This window comes from Lissotriton vulgaris, chromosome 1_1, assembly GCF_964263255.1.
Source record: "Lissotriton vulgaris chromosome 1_1, aLisVul1.2, whole genome shotgun sequence".
NCBI classification, from domain to species: Eukaryota; Metazoa; Chordata; class Amphibia; order Caudata; family Salamandridae; genus Lissotriton; species Lissotriton vulgaris.
Window position 1 is genome coordinate 1,006,351,970 of NC_141685.1, and position 23,609 is coordinate 1,006,375,578.

General features: G+C 45.7%; 1 protein-coding gene across 4 annotated transcripts in view; it reads left to right on the plus strand.

Moving 5' to 3' along the window:
* The window catches only part of LOC147748392 (cAMP-dependent protein kinase catalytic subunit alpha), a 1,196,191-nt gene that overhangs the window by 696,388 nt on the left and 476,194 nt on the right, over positions 1-23,609 (plus strand). For all 4 annotated transcript variants that reach the window (XM_086961155.1, XM_086961164.1, XM_086961147.1 and 1 more), the window contains one exon: positions 17,708-17,836. In XM_086961155.1, the coding sequence (XP_086817281.1) occupies positions 17,708-17,836 (129 nt within the window). The remainder of the gene's footprint in view (positions 1-17,707; positions 17,837-23,609) is intronic.

Genomic DNA, 23,609 nt, shown 5'->3' on the forward strand with positions numbered 1-23,609 from the left:
GTCCCCCAACCCATTTACATTCCAACACTGTCGTTTCAACCCACTACCCCCCATCCCAGAGATGAACGCAGAAACCACCCTATAGCGAACACAGTACCCAGATCCGAAAATAGAACAATACGTTGCCTTGAGGAAAAACAAAACATACCCAAACTCCCCCCTCAAACATATACCCGTTACAGTACCCCCCCACTCTGCACCCCTGCCTTGGACTCAAAAGCCACCCCAACTTGCAGTGTGCCTGTCACCCTAACATTAAACTAGTTTACAAAAAGAAACCCAGAGGAGGAAAGAGTCCCACTCCCCCCGCCACCCTCAGATATGTCACCATGAATCGCTTAAGTATGATAGACGTCAAACCAGCTGTAAAGTATGATAATTGTTCGGAAATTAGGAACCACATTGTCATTGTCATTCTTGCTCCGACACGCCACCCTCCGCTCCACCCGAGTGTTCAGTTCGATTGCTCCGCCTTGGTAATGTATCCAGCCAGTCACTCACACTCTCTGGATGATCAAAGAAAAACGTCCGGTCCTCGTATTCGACACGAAGCCTGGATGGAAATAGCATTGCGTATTTCAAATCCATGTTTCTCAATCGTCTCTTCACCCCCTGAAACCCCATCCTCTGCCTCTGGACAAACTGGGTAAAGTCTGGGTAGAAGCTCACCGTTGCGTTTTCAACTTCACGGGGCCGCCTGTCCGCGATGTCTGCAGGATAGCGTCTCTGTCTCTAAAGTTAGAGTCTGGCGATAATCGGCCTCGGAGGGGCACCCACCTTCGGCTTCCCACCTGGCACACGGTGCGCGTGTTACACAGCAAAGAATTTACTTAGGCCTTTGGGGGCGAGGTGATTTAGGATGAGGTCTTCCACAAGGAGATCTGTAGCAGGATTTTCTGATTTTTCAGGGACACCAATAATACGTACATTATTGCGTCTAACCCTATTTTCAAAATCGTCCAGTCAACGAGCCATGAGATCGTTGGAGGATCGCAGATTGCCGACTTCCGCCTGTAAGTCGGAAACGTCGGTCGTGAGGCTGGAGGTCTTCAGATCTAAGGATTTGACCTTCTCATTAGTCTTCGATAAGTCAGCTCTAATCAAGTTGACATCAATGGCCAAAGTGTCGAGCTTAAGGGCGAGAGCCTCATATTGCTGGCCAATGGAAGTCTTAATACCAGCAATGGCGCCCATGACATCCTGTAGAGAGACACGCAATGAATAAATCTTTATATGTCCATCAGTTGCACTCTTGTAGTTCTAATTTAAACTTATATTTAGAAATGTTCTTAACGTTGTGCGACTCCCTCCTGAAGTGTTTTGTCTCGAAACACGGTCTATTTAATTCAACATAGGTGAGGGCAGAAGTACTACACTCTATTTTGAGGTGTGCACATTTACACTTGGACCTAAGGTGGTCCTATTTTTCAGTTCATCATTGTTCAACAAGAATCCATGAAAAAAGTTTGTTCTGAGGCATCTTCCAATGCAATATTTTATTCAATGTTTTTTCCTCATTAAACTCACGTTTTCAAATATTTGCAGATTTCATTATTTAAAGCATTTCACATCAACCCAATGCATTTCGGGTACAAACGGACCCTTCCTCGGGGGTCTCTATGGAAAAACAAAAAAACACAATTTTGCAAACATTGAGATATTGAATTTGAAACATGAAAGAATTAAATTCACACATGATTGATCAGCATCAACTATCTTTTCTGGATGTAAAAGTTTCCATGAAACAGGGTCAAATATGCACGAATGCTCTCAAGAGTCATTTACCAATATCCCAGTTCATCCGATATAAAAGGATCACATCGGATTCCAATGAGGTTTCAGACACTATCGACAGACAGATAAAAAAATTTGCAAATCGAGGATATCCAACTAAATTACTACAAGAGTCAAAAACTAAAGTCATGGCCATGACGAGAGAGTCTTTACTAACAAAAAAGGACAAGTCTAATCAAAAACTCACAATGTGTGTTCTAAAACATTCTATGCAGTCACCTCAAATCACCAATATCATGAGAAAACATTGGCCCATCATTATTCAAGAACCTGATCTTCAACCTTTGTTCTCAGAACGCATAACATTTGCCTACAATAGATCTAAAAATTTAAAAGAATTGCTGAAGAAGAAAGAAATGAATCAGAGCAAGACAATCCACAAAGGAATGCGAAAGTGCGAGAACTGTACGCATTGTAATAATGTGATGACAGGGTCGTCCTTCACACATCCTAGAACTGGGCAACTAATTCCATTAAGACATTCAAGCACTTGCGACACCAAAGGTGTGATTTATGGTATTAAATGCCCTTGTGGTAAATTATACGTTGGGCAAACAGAACGGAAAATTAAGATAAGAATAACAGAGCATAAGAGCAACATTCGGCTAAAAAATCTGAAATCCACAGTGGCAGCACACTGGGCAGAAACAGGACATAACATTTCTTAGTTACGCTTTACTATACTGGAGGTGATCCAAACACGCCCAGACATGGACACACATAAAATGAGATTAAGAGCGGGGTATTTCTGGATAAGAAAGATGGGGAGTCTCCAGCCACATGGGCTTAATGACAGACTAGAATGAGCATGTTTTTTTATAAAATCAGCAGGAAGTCATTTGCTTGTCCTGTATTGACCCCGGTTGACTTTGTTGAACTGTGGCCACATCTTATTACAAGACGATCAACATGTTAACCATCATGATAATATGTATTGTGTACCTTGGTTACATCCCATTTCAATATGGCCGACACGTCATCACCGTGATAATAGTTACCTGTCACATAATGTTTATTTACAGCAATTTCTTAAAGGTGTTTCAAGCTATTTTAAATATTGGATTAATGTTTTTTCGTTTGCGTGATATGGGAACACTATAACTCAGTTTAGTCTTTTCCATTAGTTTTCGTTCGTATATTCATATGTTTTGAACTATTGCGGTCATGTGACCGCATAACCAACCAATAAGCATGTAAATAAGAGCTAAGAGCCATTCACGCCATCTTAGCTATACCGGCATTGGTGGAAACCAGAAGCGGTCTGCGAGTGAGCATTTCTGTAAGTAACTGACACGGAACGCGAGTCGTTCCGACCTTAAAATGCTTGGAAGACAGGTTCTTTAGACTATCGTGATGTATTTCATTTATCAGAATTATCGAGTCAAGCTGGGATTGTCATCATTTATTGCTACAGTGAGACTATAAAAAAAATTTCTTACTGATCATACGCAATGCGCACTAACTTACAACCAAGAGTTTTGAAATCATCGATGGGTAATCACGTTTGCTTTGCGTATATTCGTATGCTACACAAATCTTTAAAATGTTGGGTTTAAACAGTGTAGTGTGTTAAACCATGTAATTATTTAGTTTGTATACATTTCTCAACACAACTTTGGGCTCAAAATTGTGTTTTTTTGTTTTTCCATAGAGGCCCCCGAGGAAGGGTCCGTTTGTACCTGAAATGCATTGGGTTGATGTGAAATGCTTTAAATAATGAAATCTGCAAATATTTGAAAACATGAGTTTAATGAGGAAAAAACATTGAATAAAATATTGCATTGGAAGATGCCTCAGAACAAACTTTTTTCATGGATTCTTGTTGAACAATGATGAACTGAAGAATAGGACCACCTTAGGTCCAAGTGTAAATGTGCACACCTCAAAATAGAGTGTAGTACTTCTGCCCTCACCTATGTTGAATCCTGTAGAGAGAGTCAGGATGATCGGCGCAGCCGGGTCCTCCCTTGCCCCGTCTAGGTTCTTCGTAATGCCACCGGGGGACCCCTTGGGATGGGTGTATCGATCCATGACATTCGTTTGAACGATTCCCCCCCGAAGGGGTGTCTTGGTTTTTCGCATCTCGTTGTCGGGCCTGCCCGCCATGTTGGGCAATGCGCCCCCGAGGGGCCTGTGAGACCTGGTGAGAATGACACTTCACGGTCGTCCCACCGGAGTCCTCAAAAGCAGGCGCCAGCAGCTCACCACACAGTCTTTCGCGACCGTTAGCACACAGTGGAGTCAGAGTTCTGCCAGACCTCAGGCAACCAGATCGATCTAGAGGTGGGATATGGCCAAAAACCCAGAAACTAAACCGAAAGATAAGTCCAAGACAATGAGCAGAGCCCCGCTGGCCGTTGTTGTTCAACTTCAGCCTGGGCGTCTCAACGACTCAAGCCCCAGGCGTTGCCATGGGGTGGGCCTCAAAAGTTCAGGGTGTCGTAGTTGCGGTTCCCAAAGTCCGAATCAATTTTTGAAAGCAGCAAATATGTCAGCTGAGTTTCATCTCCAAAAACCCGTCTTCGTAATCAGGATGTCGATCAGGATATATGCAGAAGGCGGCAAGGGTCTCGGGAGCCCTGTGCTCACGCGGCCATCAGGGATGCGCGCAAAGCTCCTCCACTGCTTACATTCTTGATCACGCAGGCTCCAGTTCCCACTGAGTACAGCGTTCCTTTTACCTTCATTACCGCAGCTTCCTCATACATGTCCCTTCACCTGCCCCCGCTCCCGCCACATTTGCGCCTTCACCCACCCACCCCTGCACCCCCTCCTTATCCCTCTCTTTTACCCCCAATGTACAGCACTGTTGGCATCTCTACCCAGTTCCGATGAAGATCCCGATTAATGACAATCAAAACGCCGTCGACCACACAGCGCAATCATAGGCGCAACATACAATGTGGTTCGTCCAAACTACAGCCAGCCCACATTAGAACCAAGCTCCGTAATTCAGCTGGAACCATATTGTTTCATCACCTCACTGTATATATTCATGCACTAGTCACCATGTTCCGTTTATGCTGATCACATTGTCACTTGCGTCGCCACCGTGTACATCACTTGCACAATTTGAGCACCAAGTACAATTAGAGTTGTATTATTTGTTTATTTACAGTGCTGCTACAACTGTAACTTGCCCACTACTTGTTCTAGATAAATATGATGCCATGAGCACATTTGAAACTATGAAAGAGTCTCCTTATTTCCTTTCTGATAATGTTTGACAAATCCTTCTTAATTGTCTTCAAATAATACCAGTTGGGATACTATATGTTTATTTAGATCATTTGCATCTACAGCTCTGCATGCCACAAACAGATGCTTACAGCGTAAGCAAAATATTCCTTCCGCTGTGTTCATTTTCTCTCATAGTTGCATGAACGATAATACAACTAAAATAGTACTAAAACTGTGCCCGATACTAAAAACTAACGTAAAAAAAGTAGAGGATAAATAAGTTGGCATGCTTTGCTGTTTTGTAACTGTATGTTCGAGGTATATGAGCTGCAGATTGCACACTGTGCATAGATCGAGATCTAGTGTTGGGCCCCGATGTTTGCAGTGTGTTGTTGTCCTGAAAAGTTCTTTGGAAGTCACAAGATAGGTGACTCCTCCTTTGGACCACATTGCGCATGGGCATCGGCTCCATCCCCAGATTGTTTTTTTCCGCCTTCTGACTCGGATGTGTTTCCTGCGCTCCGGTTCGGAACCAAATTTCCTTCGGCGCGCAATCCTCACCCAGTTTGCCGCTATTGTTTCGATCGCGCTCCACATCGATGTGTTTCTTCACCTTCGAAGTCTTCGATTCCGGCCGTCGATGAAGGCCTTCGGGCCTACCTAGGCCTTACTTCTGGCTCATGGAAAGGACGCCATTCAAGAAGTGTCCTCGATGTGGGTCGAAGTTTCCCCACACCGACCTACATGAGGTGTTCAACCTTTGCTTCTCACCGGAGCACGAGGCTAAAGACTGTTCCGCTTGTGCCTCCTTCCGCTCAAAGAGGACGTTCCGGGACCGACTAGCTCGAAGAACAATGGCCCGCTCGTCAGCTTCGATCCCCGACGACATCTTCGAAGAGGGCGTCGACGTGCCACCAGCACGCCGAAGAGAGTACCAGCTCCTCAGACGCCGAAGACTCCGACGTCAAGGAAGTCACTCCAGCTCAACGGGTCGTAAGTAAGATCGTCGACCCCAACCCTTCCTCGACACCCTCTAAAAAGGCTTCGGGCACACACTCACTTTCGGGCCCGGATGCACACCGAGAGACTGCTTCCCACGCCCAGCCTTCGGGCCTGGGAAAGAAGCCCATTAAGCCTTCAGGTAGCTCGGGGCAAGCTCGAGCCAGCCTATCCACAGTGCCGATCCTACACCTACACAAAAGAAAAAGACATCTTCGTTAACCACGCCGACAGTTGCTCCGACACCAAAGCACATGGCACCGAAGACTGGCAGCGGCTCATCGATGCCGAAACCGCATTCTGAGCCAACTAAAAAATCGCCTACGCTCCAGATTCACACGCTTCGGAACCGAAGAAACAGGTTCCGGTAAAGGACACTTCAAAAGGGCAAACTTCTAAACCGAAATCAGCTATTTACTCGGTGCCGAAAAAAGTTACGAAGCCGAAAACCTTGACACCGAAGGATCTGCCCTGTTCAGAGGAACTTTTTACACCTGATCCTAACCAAAAAACTCTTGTCAATTGACTCTGTTCCAAAAAGAGACCACTTGATGCGCCAGCACCACCTCCTCCTCCAAAGAAGAGACATTGCAACCTCTCCATTAAGGGTGCCTTCTCCTCCACCTCCCTATACTGTTCCCCCTTCTACACCTACTCCACCTCACCATTCACCTACACCATCCCCTGATCCACAAAATGACGTAGACACAGACTCTGATTACACAGATGGAGGTGCACATGACCCAGCAGGGACCAATCGTCCCCCTCAGTCACCTAATCCATGGGATGATTACAATGCCCCTGATGTGCCTTATGTCCCACAAGACGACATATAACCTTCTAGACCATCTCCACCAGAGGACACTATAGGTTTTAACCTACTAGTCCAAAGAGCTGCCCAATATCATGGGGTGGGCTTACATACAGATGCGGTGGAGGAAGATTTTCTACTAGACACTTTTGATAACACACGAAGGTCTACTGCCATTTTACCAATGCTTAAGGGTGTAATCAAACATGCAACAGAGGTTTTTAAAGACCGCGTCAGGGCGAGGGTCCTCCATCCCCGAATTGAGAAATAATATAAAGCTTCCCCTACAGATCCATTCTATATTAAAGGTCCAGCACCATTAGACTCTTTAGTAGTGTAATGCACGTAAAAGTGCTAATTCTCAGACATCAGATGAGCCCTCACCACCAGATAAGGAATCCAGCAACTTAACACCTCAGGCAAAAGAACATCGTCTCAAGCAGCTAATATCTGGCGCATCGCCAACACCTAAGCGTTGCTGGCCAGATATGACAGAGCTCATTAGGATGAACTAGAGTCCATAATGCAGCATCTACCTGATCAATACAAAAATAGGGTCAATGAACTTATACAGGAAGGTAAAAATATTACCAACACTTCCATTCGCTGTGCCCTAGATGTAGCAGATACAGCCTCAAGAGCAATTATACCAGCACCCTCCTACGTAGACATGCTTGGCTACGTATCTCAGGTCTTAAGCCTGAGGTACAAAGCTCCATCCTTAATCAGCCATTTGATGAGACACATTTATTTGGCCCAATTGTTGACGTGTATTTAGAAAAGATGAAAAAAGACACTGATACAGCAACATCTATGGGAGCCTTGCAACAGCAAGCTCCCAGACGTTCTGTTAGTCGCTCATCATACAGAAGCAACACTAGAGGCTACTCCTCCGAAAGTCCCTCCACCTCTTACAAAACTCCTAGCCAATCCACATTCACCAAGGGCTACCAAAGAGGGAGTTACAGGGGTAACAACAACAAAGACAGAGGCAAAACCAACAACTTCCGCTCTGCCTCTACCCCTACCCAATGACTTTCCTCCCCTTCCCCCACAACATTCCACTCATGTGGGGGAAGACTGCAACAATTCCTTCCTGCCTGGACCAACATCACATCAGACAGGTGGGTGCAACAAATTATTCAATAAGGTTACTGTCTAGAACTAACATCTACCCCGCCCCCCCAAAACATACCACCCAAACAGCGTCAAATGTCACAAGAACATCTAGCACTGTTAAAGCAAGAAGTACAATCCTTGATACAAAAAAGTGCAATAGAACCAGTTCCTATGCACCAAGAAAGCAAAGGGGTTTACTCTCTATACTTTCTGATTCCAAAAAAGGACAGCTTTCTAAGGCCTATTTCAGACCGCTAAACAGATACAGTCAGACCATTTTCACATGGTCTCACTGCAACAAGTCCTTCCACTTCAGTCGCAAAACGACTTCCTTGCTACTTTAGATCTCAAGGGCGCGTACTTCCACATTCCCATTCACAAGGCTCACAGGAAGTAGCTCAGATTTGTAATAGATGGACAGCACTATCAATTCAAAGTACTCCCATTCAGAGACACAACAGCACCAAGAGGATTCACCAAGTGCTTGGCAGTGGTAGCAGCGCATTTACGAAGACAACACATCCATGTCTTCCCATGTCTCGACGACTGGCTCATAAAAGCCAGCTCATACAACCAATGCGTGGAACACACTCATGCCACAATACAACTGCTCCACGACTTGGGGTCCACAATAAACCACGCCAAGTCCCATCTACAACCATCCAAAGTACAATAGTACCTCGGTGCCACAATAAAACCCTCAAAAGTGCTTTCCTATCCCACTCCAGCAAGGATAGCCAGCATACAAACTCTTCTAACAAGGTTTCAGCTACAACACTCCCTTCCAGCAAGAGTGTTTATGCAACTCATAGGGATGATGACCTCTTGCATTTTTATAGTGCCCCATGCAAGACTTCAAATGAATCCGCTACAAGAATGCTTATCACGTCAGTGGAATCAGGCTCAATGTCAATTGACAGACCTAGTGTTGGTAGACGGTCGGACTCATCGCTCTCTGCATTGGTGGTACACCAAAAACCGTTCCAAGGGACGACCAGTCCTAGAGCCAGTTCCTCAGATAATCTTAACTGCGGACGCATCGCTCTCCGGCTGGGGAGCCCACCTACTGCAACACACCATGCAAGGAAGGTGGACTCCACAACAAAAGTTACTCCACATCAATCATCTGGAGTTACTAGCATTATTCCTAGCACTAAAAGCTTTCCAAAAGCAAGTATCAAACAAAGCTGTGTTATTCCGCACAGACAACATGACAGCCATGTATTACATACAGAAGCAGGGAGGCACACACTCCCTCCAGCTATCTCAACTAGCACAGGACATATGGCGGGGGGGCTATATCTCAAAACCTATTCCTTCTAGCCCAGCATGTTCCAGGAGTACAAAATACCATAGCGGATCTGTTAAGTCGACAAACACAATAGACCCATGAGTGGGAACTTCATATGCAAGTTATTCAGCCATTCTTTTAGATGTGGGGACAACCTCAGATAGACCTATTTGCCACCCACGAAAATGCCAAATGCCCAAGCTTCTCCGCCTGATATCACATTTCAAAATCTGGGATAGCTAGATGGTTGTCAAATGCATACAGATTTGTTCCCACAAAGCTAAACGTATGGTTCGAGGCATATGGGCTGCAGATGGTACATTATGAATAGATCGCCATCTGGTGTTGGGCTCGGATGATTGCACTTTGTTTTTCTCTTGGAGAGTCTTTTGTATGTTGGTGACTCCTCCCTTAGTTGGTAGTGCGCATGGGCATCGGCTCCATCCTTAGATTGTTTTTTTCCGCCATCGGGTTCGGATGAAGATCGAGACGCTCCAGATCAACTTCAGAAGAAAGTGATTTTTCGGCGCGTATTCCCTTTCCAATTCGACGGTATTGTTAGCGAACGCGTTCTTTTCCATTCCGACGCGTTACAAATTCAAAATAGAAGAGAAAAACTTGGATCTACGTCGAAGAACAGGAGACCTTTCTCGACGCAGTCAAGCCCGGAGTCCATGGAAAGGACTCCATTCAAAAAATGTCCATCGTGTGGTGCTAAGTTCCCACACAAGGACCTACACGAGGTGTGCAACCTCTGTCTATCGCCTGAACACGAATCCAGGGACTGCGAAGCCTGCGCAGCATTCTCCTCCAAGCTAACGATTAGAAATCGTCGAGCCCGAAGACACGAGGCTTCCAGAATGCAGGCGGAGGCAATCCCGGAGCTGTTCGGGGACGAACAAATCGAGGAAGAAGAGGACCAGTCGGGGTCGGAAGGGGACCAGTCGGAGGTTGAAGAACTCTTCGAGCAACAAACCGTGAGTGACGACGTCCCCTTACCGAAAAACCGACCCCGTGCGGTAACGACCCCGCCCTCGGGCCCGGTCAAACCGCTGAAAAAAGTTTCCGACGCCCCGCCTTCGGGCCCGGCAACGAAACCGAAACTGAAACCGAAGCACTCGGAATCCCACCACGTCGGATCCGAGAAAAGGGCGTCATCGACTTCGACACCGAGGCTGCATACAAAGGAGAGCTCGGTATCGAAACATTCCATGTCGAAAAAGAAATATGATGTATCGCCCAAAAGACACTCGATACCCAAAAAGTCGGAATCGAGCAGACATTCGGTGTCGAAAACAGAAAGATCTGAAGATCGAAAACAAAAACAGCTCTCGGAACCAGGACCCTCAGTACCGATTCAAGAGCAACAAACAGATCCCAAACAAAAGATCTTGTTTATTGACCCACAGACTGGGAAAGTGGTCACGAAGAAGAGAAAGAGTGAACAGTCAGAAGATAAACCTCTTCCTTCAAAAAAGAGAACAATGGGGACGAACATAACTCCTCCTGCTTCTCCTCGTCCTAGAGACACACCCTCTTCTCCTATTCCTCACAATAGGCCACATATTCCTACACCCTCCACACCAAGACCAGCTACACCTCAGTCAGATGTAGACAGTGATATAGGGGAGGGAGAACCTCAAGGGGATGACGAATCTATCCAAGATGAGGAAGATCCATGGGAAAATTACGATGTAGGGTCAGATGAGGACAACGACCCAGAGCTATACCCCTCAAAGCCTTCACCACCTGATGATAACACAGGTTTTGTGCAGCTCATTAATAGGGCAGCAAAATATCACAAACTAGATATGCACACAGAACCTCAGATAGAGGATTTCTTGTTAGAGACTCTACCTAGTGCACAGAGAACATCAGGTACTCTTCCTATGCTAAAGGGTCTTCTCACTCACACAGAAGAAATATTCGAAAACCCAGTGAGAGCCAGGGTGTTAAACCCAAGAATCGATAAGAAATACAAAGCGGCTCCAAAGGACCCAATATTTATTAGAGGGCATGTACCTCTAGACTCGCTGGTGGTCTCAAACGCTCGTAAAAGAGCAAACTCATTATCTACAGGAGAGGCTCCGCCACCAGATAAAGAGTCGAAGTTAATAGATGCATCAGGCAAAAGAGTAGCATCACAGGCAGCGAATAGCTGGCGTATAGCTAATACACAAGCACTACTCGCACGTTACGACAGGGCACATTATGATGAGTTAGAAAAACTTCTCACACATCTTCCAAAAGAACATCAGAAGAAGGCAGACCAATTAATACAGGAAGGTAAAATAATAACCAATACTTCCATTAAGTGTGCATTAGACGCAGCAGACACTGCAGCAAGGTCTATTAACACTAGTGTCATGCTAAGAAGGCACGCGTGGCTTAGAATCTCAGGATTCAAACAAGAAGTTCAAACAGCCCTACTGAACAGACCATTTGATCAGAAGACATTGTTTGGTTCAAGTACAGACGAGACATTAGAAAAGATGAAGAAAGATACGGAAACGGCTAAGTCAATGGGAGCATTGCAACAGCCAACGCATAGAGGTTCCTTTCGTAGATCCACCTATAGAGGGGGCTCAAAAAACACAGGAACAAATCAGCAATCCACATCTTTCACACCAACATCACCCAGAGGTAATTCAAGAGGTAATTACAGAGGTAACAACAATAAGGGTAGAGGCCGCGGAAACAATAACAACCGCAACGCCTCAACACCAAAACAGTGACTTCATAGATCTCCCCCCAGACCACATAACACCGGTCGGGGGACGTCTATCACAGTTCCTACCTGTCTGGGAAAACATCACGTCAGACAAGTGGGTGAGACAAATTATCCAACATGGTTATTGCCTAGAACTCACAGCTACCCCACCAAACATCCCCCCCAAACAGCGTCCAATGAGTCAGGATCATCTGACATTGTTAAGAGAAGAAGTGCTAGCACTTCTACAAAAGCATGCAATAGAGAAGGTCCCAAAGGATCAACAAGGAACAGGAGTATACTCTCTATACTTCCTGATCCCCAAAAAGGACGGGTCCCTACGACCAATATTAGACCTCAGACCTCTCAATGCTTACATAAATTCGGAACACTTCCACATGGTCACACTCCAACAAGTACTCCCTTTACTGAAGAAAGGGGACTTTCTTTCTACACTGGATCTAAAAGACGCTTACTTTCATATCCCAATTCACAAAGCCCACAGAAAATACCTAAGGTTTGTGTTAGAAGGACAACACTACCAGTTCAAGGTCCTTCCGTTCGGTGTCACAACAGCACCGAGAGTTTTCACAAAATGCCTAGCGGTGGTGGCAGCACACCTAAGAAGACAACAAATACATGTCTTCCCATACTTGGACGATTGGCTAATAAAGGCCAAATCAAAGGAGGAATGTCTTCACAACACACAGAAGACAATTCAACTGCTGCACCACCTAGGGTTTACGGTGAACTACAAAAAATCACACCTGCAACCAAACCAGATCCAGCAATACCTGGGGGCTACAGTAGACACAGAAAAGGCAATAGCATACCCCAACCCAATCAGAGTACAGACAATGGTCGGGTTAATACAAAGATTTCAACCACAACACTCACTACCAGCACGAGTGTTTATGCAACTATTAGGCATGATGTCCTCTTGCATACTGCTAATACCACATGCCAGACTACAAATGCGCCCACTACAAGAGTGTCTAGCGACACAGTGGAATCAGGCTCAAGGTCAGATTACAGATCTGGTGTTGGTAAACGACCGGACGTATCGCTCTCTGAAGTGGTGGAACACAGAAAACATTTCCAAGGGACGGTCGTTCCTAGAGCCAATTCCACAAGTAATAATAACAGCGGACGCATCGCTCTCCGGATGGGGAGCGCATATGGACAAATACACAGTACAGGGGAAGTGGAGTGCGCAGCAAAAGAAACTGCACATCAACTACCTGGAACTATTAGCAATATTTCTAGCACTAAAAGCTTTCCAAATGCAAATAACAAACAAGGCAGTCCTGATCAGAACAGACAACATGACTGCAATGTATTATATTCAAAAACAGGGGGGGACACACTCTCTCCAACTGTCCAAACTAGCACAGGACATATGGAGATGGGCCATTCCTCAAAAAATCTACCTGTTAGCGGAACACCTACCAGGAATTCAAAATCAAATAGCAGACATCCTAAGCAGACAGTCAGAACAAGTTCACGGATGGGAACTGCACGACCAAATACTACAGCCATTCTTCCAAAAATGGGGGCAACCAGAGATAGATCTGTTTGCAAATCATCAGAACGCAAAATGCAAACAATTCGCATCCAGGTACCCACACCAAAGGTCCCAGGGCAATGCACTGTGGATAATTTGGTCCAACAAATTTGCCTACGCGTTCCCTCCTCTTCCACTTATTCCATTACTGGTGAGGAAACTGCAGCAACACTCAATGACAATGATACTAGTGGCACCCACGTGGGCAAGACAGCCGTGGTTCACCACGCTGCTACAACTCTCACAAGTACCACATCAAAAGCTAAGGTTATTACCCATGCATCTTACACAGAACCATGGAGAAATAATGCACCCAGATCCCAAACAACTGAACCTAGCGATCTGGCTCCTGAGGTCATAGAGTTTGGGTATTTAGATTTACCACCAGAATGCATGGAAATCATTAAACAGGCAAGACGTCCTACCACCAGAGCATGCTATGCAGCAAAATGGAAGAGGTTTGCTATACACTGTAACAGTAAGCACATCAACCCTCTGGACGCATCCACTAAACAAATCATTTGCTATTTATTACACTTACAGCAATGTAATCTAGCATATACCTCTATTAGGGTTCATCTAGCAGCCATAGCGGCGTACCTACAAAACAGGCAACACCTGTCACTGTTTAAAGTACCAGCAATTAAAGCTTTCATGGAAGGACTCAAAAGAGTCATTCCACCAAGAAGACCACCTTCCCCAGTCTGGAATCTCAACATAGTGCTTACCAGACTAATGGGGCCACCCTTTGAACCTATGCATAGGTGTGAAATACAATTCCTCACATGGAAGGTGGCCTTCCTCATAGCTATCACGTCACTTAGAAGAGTAAGTGAACTGCAGGCTTTTACGATTCAAGAACCATTTATGCAGCTACACCAAAATAAAGTGGTTCTTAGAACAAACCCAAAATTCTTACCAAAGGTTATCTCAGCATTCCACATCAATCAGTCAGTGGAATTACCGGTTTTCTTTCCAAAACCACAAACAGTAGCGGAAAGAGCCCTACATACACTGGATGTTAGGAGGGCCATATTGTACTATATAGAGAGAACACAAACTGTCAGAAAGACAAAACAGCTATTTGTTGCGTTTTCTCCCACACATAAAGGCAATCCCATCTCCAAAGCGGGCATTGCCAGATGGATTGTAAAATGCATTCAAATATGCTACTTAAAGGCAAAGAGAACATTAACTGTTCCTCCTAGAGCTCACTCTACACGTAAACTAGGAGCATCTATGGCATTTCTGGGAAACATTCCACTAGATGACATATGCAAAGCGGCTACCTGGGTTACACCGCACACTTTCACAAAACACTATTGTGTTGATGTGCACGCAACTCAACAAGCTAGAGTGGGACAAGCAGTATTAAAAACATTGTTTCAGACAGTTGCAACAGACACGGGCGACCACCGCTAGGGAGAGAACTGCTGTATAGTCTATTCATAATGTACCATCTGCAGCCCATATGCCTCGAACGGAATATGCTACTTACCAGTATGCATCTGTTCTTGGCATAGAGGGCTGCAGAGTGGTACATGCCCTCCCAGCCTCCCCGGAAACCTGTGTCTGTTCCAACATTATCTTATTTAGATACACTTACATGGGCACTCTTATCTGTATTCTACTATACTACTCCATCTAACCCTACTATGGCAAAACAATCTAAGGATGGAGCCGATGCCCATCCGCACTACCAACTAAGGGAGGAGTCACCAACATACAAAAGACTCTCCAAGAGAAAAACAAAGTGCAATCATCCGAGCCCAACACCAGATGGCGATCTATTCATAATGTACCACTCTGCAGCCCTCTATGCCAAGAACAGATGCATACTGGTAAGTAGCATATTCCTTATCTGTTCCTCCTAAAGCCCACTCTACAAGAAAGATAGGGGCTTCAATGGCATTTTTAGGGAACATTCCCCTAGATGACATCTGCAAAGCAGCTACATGGTCTACACCGCACACATTCACAAAACACTATTGTGTAGATGTGCAAACCAAACAACAAGCTAATGTGGGCCAGGCTGTTCTTAAAACATTATTCCAAACTACTGCAACAGATAGGGGTGGTCGCTGCTAAAAGTGGGTACTGCTATACAATCTATACACAGTGTGCAATCTGCAGCTCATATTCCTCGAACGGAAAATGTTACTTACCAGTATGCATCTGTTCTTGGCATGTAGAGCTGCAGAGTTGCACACACCCACCTGCCTCCCCAGCTACCCTTGTCTGTTCCAGTATTATCTTAATTAGATACAAATTATATGGGCATCCTTACTTTTCTTGCAAAGCTCCATCATTTCCCTATGGCGAAAAACAATCTGGGGATGGAGCCGATGCCCATGCGCAATGTGGTCCATGGCGCAATGCGAGTCCCCTATCTCGTGACTTCCAAAGAACTTTTCAGGACAAAAACAAACTGCAAGCATTAGGTGGCGATCTATGCACAGTGTGCAACTCTGCAGCTCTAAATGCCAAGAACAGATGCATACTGGTAAGTAGCATTTTCCTTCTGTATTACGCACACCAGTTAACATGCTCTCACTCGGAAGCCTTCAGTTAATGCTGAACAACATTAATTTAAATGTTTAGCGTGCTGATCAGTAACATGTCGTTGCTCAACATGTGTAAAAATTAAACTGTATAGCAAGTGTCTCTGAACACTAGAAACTGGAGTGCATAAGCTGGTGAATTTATCAAAGAAGATCGACACAAATTTAAATAATACTTTTATGGCCACCTTCACAGTTCATTTCAAACTGCATATCCGATCAGATGTCTGTTGCCCAGTGCTTTTCGGGGAACACTTCCTTCATCAGGGGCTACTGTTGAAAACCTAAATATGGTAGGGGAAAATATCGCAAAATCATATTTAATGATGCAACTCCATGTTTTCATGGTTGTTTAACTAGTGAGATAGGTTCATGAAAGGAAACGTGGTGCCTTGAGTGAAAAATAAATATTTCTGTGATTTCAATAGGAAAAAGGTGGTGCATAGTACAGCATGCATCTCATATAGAAAATTACCATGTTGCAAACCATGCATATCCAATATTAATCGTACTGAACCATGAAGTGACAGAAAGAAAGTTCTCTTCTCCACCTTAGTTGACCGAGGAATTGTGGTGAGTAAAACAGTGGCCCCTGCAGAAGGGATTGTTCCTGAAATGCTTTGGGCAACACACACATGATCGTATATTTTGTTAAATAGGCCAATGCTTGATTTTGATTAGTTATTGCAAAACCAACACAGAATATTAATGTTTCATAAAAATAAACGTATATATGTTCTTTATGCGATATAATGTCAAATTAAATATAGCAGTTTGAATATGAGCTGTGAAGTTGGCCATAAAAGTATTTTTTAAATTTGTATCACAGCACACTTCTTTGATAACATCACCAGCTGTGCGCTCAGGTTTTAAGTGTTCAGGGACACTTGCTATACAGTTTATGCTTTGCTGTTTGCCACATTGTAAAGAACCATTGCTGAGTATGTATAACTTAATGCTAATTCTTTTGGTCATATGTAAATAATGAGTAGCATCTTTTTTTGTGTCGTAATTCTTTATTATACACGATGAATACATAAATAAAAGTAGGTTTCAGTCACCTGAGCGTCATCTCCAAGCTACATCGTTGGGTAGGGGCCTCAGGAGATTGATAACTGGCTCCTATGAGCAGCAATCAATGCTAACCTGATTTGAGGGGGGGGTGGGGTGATGTGGATGGGGGGGGGGAGAGAGAAAGGTAATGAGGGAGGGGCATTAATATGTCTGAGGGGATATGTACAGGATACTGTTGTACCTTCCACGCAGCTTTGTATGGAAATGAGCAGCATCTTAAAGTTTGCATGCTTTCGGTTTCAGCACCAACATTTACCCACTTCACTTTTATAAACTGGAGGGGAAAAAAAGATAAAATAAATGATATTCCATGCCTCAGGGACCACATATATTATTTGTGACATCTTCATGTTGAGTAATGCAGAAGTGTGGTTCACAGTGACTCTTCAAAGGTTTTCTGCACGGAAACCCTCACATGCACATTTGGATTCCATTCGATAAAGGTTCTGCTGATCTAATCTGTAAAATACAAAAATGTTATATTCTGACATCTACACTATATTTGCTTCCTATGCTACAACCCTCAATTATTTGATGATTGAGGCATCATGCCTTTTCTATTGGTGTTTTAGTGTAATATTGTCTTATTGTGTCCCTACTTCAGAATACAGCCAATTTGGATCAGTTTGAGAGAATCAAAACGTTAGGAACAGGTTCCTTTGGCCGTGTGATGCTGGTGAAACATAAGGAAAGCGGACACCACTATGCCATGAAGATTCTAGACAAACAGAAGGTGAGACTTTGGCAATAACTCTATTGACTGTAAATTTTTATAATAAGATTTAAGTATGCATTGGCCTAAAAAATAAAGCCTGGTTAGAGATTAGTTTGTTGGCTTGATATTTTCAAGGATTAAAAGCTTTTAGGTACCCAGAACGTAGGTTCTGTTGTACTGTTTGTTCAGTTTATTTCAAGCTTGTTATTAAAAATATATATCTTCTTTTATACTGCTGATCTTGTAATACTTTCGATTTAAGAACTCTCTCCATTTCAGTTGGACACACTTGCTTGATAATGTGGATATTATACTGGGCACCTCTCTCCAAACACCATTTCTTTAATTTTACCACAAATCAACCATTTTTGCTGAATAGGCTGTTCAATTTACTGCCTAAAACATGTCTTTTTAAACATTTCGGTAAATTATCGACCAGATCTTATTAGTAATTTTTATTTTTGTTTTCAATTAGCTTTTTGGTTTACTGTGTTTAAGTTGGATCTTCTGAATATTTATATATTCACATGCTTGAATCATTCCCGGTCGTCAGACTGGGAGTCCCAGATACATTAAAATAGCAGCATGCTGAATATAATGTAAAAAGGCCGTAGGCCTGAAACATCATAGTATGGTTTCGGTGTTAGGCCGAGAGGGGGCTACACCTTCATCAGGGCAGTGAATAAATGAATTAGTTAGATCCATGACAACATAACTCTAATATTAATAAAGAACCTTTTGAATATATGTTGCAGTTTGAATTGTGTATCCATATTCAGTACTACCTATTGTCAGTATGAATCCACCTGCCACATAGGTTCCTAAATTTTCGTCTTTTCAAATAGTATATTGATCCCGATTTAGGAACTTTAGTCGGGGATACCTCCTATTTATACAACCATTGCAGTTTTGTAACATATCCACCTCTTTTTTGTAAAATAGACCAAATAAAATCAACAACCTATCAGATTAGCCTCATCCTGTAGAACCCTCCTGAGAGAACCTCAGACGGTCAGATTTTCTACCACACATTGTGCTAGGGAGTCTCCACTGAGCTCTGATTAGTTTTTTCCTTGTTCCATTACTCTTGAGAGTTCAACAGTTTTTCTGCAATAACTTCTTCAGCTTCGAGTTCAACATGACTGACAAAGAGAAACAAGCATTGCATTGGCATAGCTAATAGGTCTCACATTTTGGACCTTATAAGTGTTTAGCCATGCAACAGTTGGTGTTGTTACACCAGGGATATTCTGCTGCATAACTAAATACTTATAGGGTCCAAAAAGCGAGACCTATTGGCTATGCCAATGCTTTTTTGTTTTTTGTTGATGTTTTGTTTAAGTTGCCAGATCTACAATAGCTGGACATGGTTTTTGTTAACAGTTCTTTGCATCAAATGAACTTGTTTTCATTGCTCTGAATGTTGTTTCCATTCTGGTTTTTGGAAGCAGTCATTCCCGGGAGTGTGGGGGCTGCCTAGCTGTGCGCATGCGCCGAACTTTGCAAATGAGAAAAAGCCTGGTGCAGGTGCAATTTACAAGTGTGGAATGATTGAGCCCCAGGCAGCATGACTCACTCACACAGGAGTTCATGCACTGCACCTGCATACTCAGCATGGTTTAAGGAAACTCGACCCACTCCCTCCCAGGCATCGAACACATATTTACCAAGAAACTCTGAGAAGAGCCTACCTGCTGCATTGACGGCTGGTGGTGTGTGTGCCTGGTGCACCGACGGCTAGTGGTGTGTGTGCACCTGGTGGAAGCGTGCACGGACGGCTGGTAGAGTGTGTGCCCGGTGAAAGCGTGCACCCGCGGCTGGTGTTGTGTGTGCCCGGTCGAAGCGTGCACCACCGGCTGGTGGTGTGTGTGCCCGGTGGAAGCGTGTACCGGCAGCTGGTGGTGTGTGTGTGCCCGGTGGAAGCGTGCACCAATGGCTGGTGGTGTGTGTGCCCGGTGGAAGCGTGCACCGACGGCTGGTGGTGTGTGTGCCCGGTGGAAGCGCGCACCGACGGTTGGTGGTGTGTGTGCCTGGTGGAAGCGAGCACCGACGGCTGGTGGGCCTGGTATTATGTTATTGATGGTTTTGTATAGCACTCAGCTACTCCGAGGAGTGTCCGGCGCTTTAGAAAAACCTGATGCGACTGTTGGGAGCAGTGGAGGGACAGGAAACTATTGAACAAAGAGCCATGACTTTAACTCTTTCCTAAAAGTCAACAAATTTGTGGTTTTCCTCAAAGAAGCTGGCAGGGAGTTCCATAGCTTGGGTGCCAGATAACGGAAGGAGCGACCCCCGATCCGGGCCCGACGTATGAATGGAACAAGTGCTAAGGACAGAGAGGCTGACCTCAGCTTTCTGGACGGCATGTAGAAGGCCAGTCTATTTATAATATACTTTGCTCCAGAGTCGTGAAGTGCTTTGAAAGCTAGTGTAAGTGCCTTGAAGGCCACCTGTTTCTTAATTGGGAGCCAATGCAATTTTTCCAATAGCTCTTTTGCGCTGGTTCTACGATGGAGGCCATAGATGGCTCTAGCAGCAGAATTCTGCACTACCTGTATGCGTGATAACAGGTATTCAGGCATGCCCAGGTAGAGGATGTAGGAATAATCCAAGCGGGAGCCTATCAAGGCCTGTACTGTGACTTTTCGATGAGCAAAAGAGAGCATAGGAAGAAATTTCCTAAGCATTTTCAAAATGCCAAAACATTTTCCAACAAGACCTAGGATCTGAGGTTTCAGAGTAAGACCCTCATCAATCTGCACTCCCAGATTCTTTGCCTTGGAGGAGACAGCCGACGGAGGAAACATGGCCGGAGGCCACCAAGACTGCCATCTGGGATCGGCGGGACAGCCAAAAAACAGCAGCTCCGATTTATCGGAGTTGCGTTTGAGGCTATGATGTTCAAACCACTCAAACACGGCCCCTAGGCAGCCTCTAATCTGCACGCCATCAAAGTCTGAGCCCTTCTTGCAGGTGAAAAGAAGCTGGGTTTCATCAGCGTAAGAAACTATCTGGGCACCGAAGGACTTCGCCAAGGGTGCCAGATAGATGTTAAAAAGGGTGGGGCTCAAAACAGAGCCCTGAGGCACCCCGACCTCCAATGGCGGCACTTCAGCAGAGAACGGGGGGAGCCCAGTGTGAGAAGTTGGCCTGATATGCAGTGCTCACTATTCTAGTGATCACTATGCATCAGTCCAAACGACCCTTATGGTGATTGGTTGTAAGTCAACCTTAGACCAGCTATCCTAGTAGCGTGGATACGAGCAGTCTTCGGGCTAAACTCTGGAGGGCGTGTTAAGCCAGCTGTTATACCATCACATACCCCTTGAACACCAAGTGAAAGGACACCACACAAGTGTTATGAAAATAAACAGTGTATTTATTAGAATCACAACAGCCCTGTACTCTTTATGAGGCCAGGGTACTAAGCACACAACAAAACTCTTAAGAAAATACTTCAAGTGCACAATCATTACAAGTGCCCGAGGGCATGGAAAGTTTAGTGGTCTCGGGCGGACCCGATAAGGCAAGTCGGAAGCTATAGGGACTCGGGACCCTTAACTAAGGAGGCTATGCGGGCACCGAAATGCCGAAGTTACCTAGCCCCAAGGGCTGCGGCTGCACAAGTCTTTACAGACGTCGGGAGTCTTCGCTGACGAGCCAGGAGCCGGAAGGAAGGAGTTGCTGGCCGGCGACCAGTGGAGATAGTTCGTAGAGATCCAAGCCTGGATCAGAGATGGATGACACCTGAAAGCAGAGGGGACCAAGTTCGTAACTACTAGCCAGTAGTCAGAGGGTACCAGGAGGGCACCGGATGATCGTCACCTCGACTAGCTGAGTGGGCGACGCTAGGCTCTGCAGTCTCACGGACCAGGAGGCGTTGTCGGCGACCAGGATGGAGGTGCGAGCTGTCCCACGAAGGTTGATGCTGTCGGCGTCGCTGGGCCCAGGATTGGGGAAACAAGCCTTGGCAAATTCAGGGCCACGTGGTGGGCCTAAAATGGCGTCTTGAGTGGACCAGGAGGGTCCGGGGTGCTCCTCTCTCAGAAGGGAGCAAAGGCCAGTCTGGAGCAACCAGACCAGCAGCGTTGGTTGTCGGGTGTCATCAAGAAGGTCACAAGCCAGCGGCTAGTAACCAGACAACGGGCTGAACAGCAAAGAACAGAAGGGCCCCACGCAGATCGTGGAGATGCTGGGAGGCTGCACTTCGGTGCTGTAGCTGCTCAGGGTCGGGGCTTCTCGGACCCCAGAGCACTCACCAGAGGATCCCTCGGTGGTCGTGCTGGTTAAGAAATCGTGCAGGTCTTGATGATGGCCGGTCCCTCGGGGTCTCGTCGCACCCACAGATCTCAGCTGAGCTGACGATGTGGGTAGAGGTCAGAGGTGCGTGGGAAGCCGGTTCTCGTCGAGCTGGGCAGTCGGATTCCTGAGGAAGGACTTGCAGCAAACCGCAGAGTTCTTAGATGGTGCCTGCGGATGCAGGGTGACTACTCCTTAGCCACAAGGGAGAAATCTTGAGAAGAGTCGAGAGTTCCTTTCGTAGAAAGTATTCTTGATTCAAAGACGATCTAATTTGGAAGGGTCCCCGCTCCTGCCTTTATCCTAAAGAAAGGGGTGGGTACGTGACTAGTCCTGCCCTAGGGGTGGGACCAGGAAGGGGGGTGGTTACACCCCTCTCCCATGCCGGACTTTCCCCAGGTCAGGGGCTGGGGCGCCCCTGGAACTGGTTCTAGCCGGCAGATGCGTAGTGAGCACCGGGGTGCCACTCCGCAGTCACCTTCTTGTAAAGCCCTGCCTACCCAGGATACACAAACCCTGTCTGGGATGGTGCGAACACCGCCCCGGACAGGAAACCCTTTGTCCAAGCTCTCCTCGCTGGAAGGACTCCCAGCAGCAGGAGGTCAGACTCGTGTCTGTGGTGGCAGCATCCATTTTGTGGAGCTGAGGCTTCAGTTAACTTTAACCGGGGTTCACAGTTACGTACATGTCGTGTCCCTCTAGAAGGGTGGAATGCTAACCCCGTCGCCAGCATTGGTGAGGGGTCAGGATCCCGATTCGTATGACACCTTACTCGACATGTCTTAACGCGATACCGAAGTTAGCGATATGGTACGCGTTATCATGGAACAGCCATTGGGTCTTGGTTCCGCAAGCTGCAACCGGGCTCGGCTCGTGCCAGAGTCCAATTCACACGATTCCACGCACTCTGCCTTCAGGATTGTCAAGGCCTGCCATAGGAGTGACTGATAGGAATTCGGGTGTCCATTTTAGGGTTAGATATAGGGATACTATACCTAAAGCAAAGGGCGAGTACGCCACCTTGCCCCAGCTGTCGTGCAGCCAGTTGTGTCAGATTTAGATGGCCATCCAGGGGTGGCATAATACATGCTTCAGCCCCTGGGTAGGCCCTGGGTACACCGATGCCCTGAGTTACAGGGTCTGACAAGGTGGCCCAGTTCCAATTGGGTAATGCACCTAAGGTACACATGTCAATTTAGAGAGAGAACAGCTAGGCTGTGGGTCTGATTGGCAGACCCACAGCCAGAGAAAGTCGTAAACCAGTGAAACAAAAGCAAAAAATCTGGGTGATCATAGGATTGCAGACCCTACTCTCCTACACCCAGATCGTTTGGCGGCTGCCCGCTAAGAAGGACTTAAACCAGCTGAACACCGCTCCCCGTAGCCCGATCTCCCAGAGTCTTAAAAGAAGACCGCCATGGGGGACGGTGTCAAAGGCCGCCGACAATCCAGCATCACCAGCATGGCCTTTCCACCTTCGTCTAACACCTCA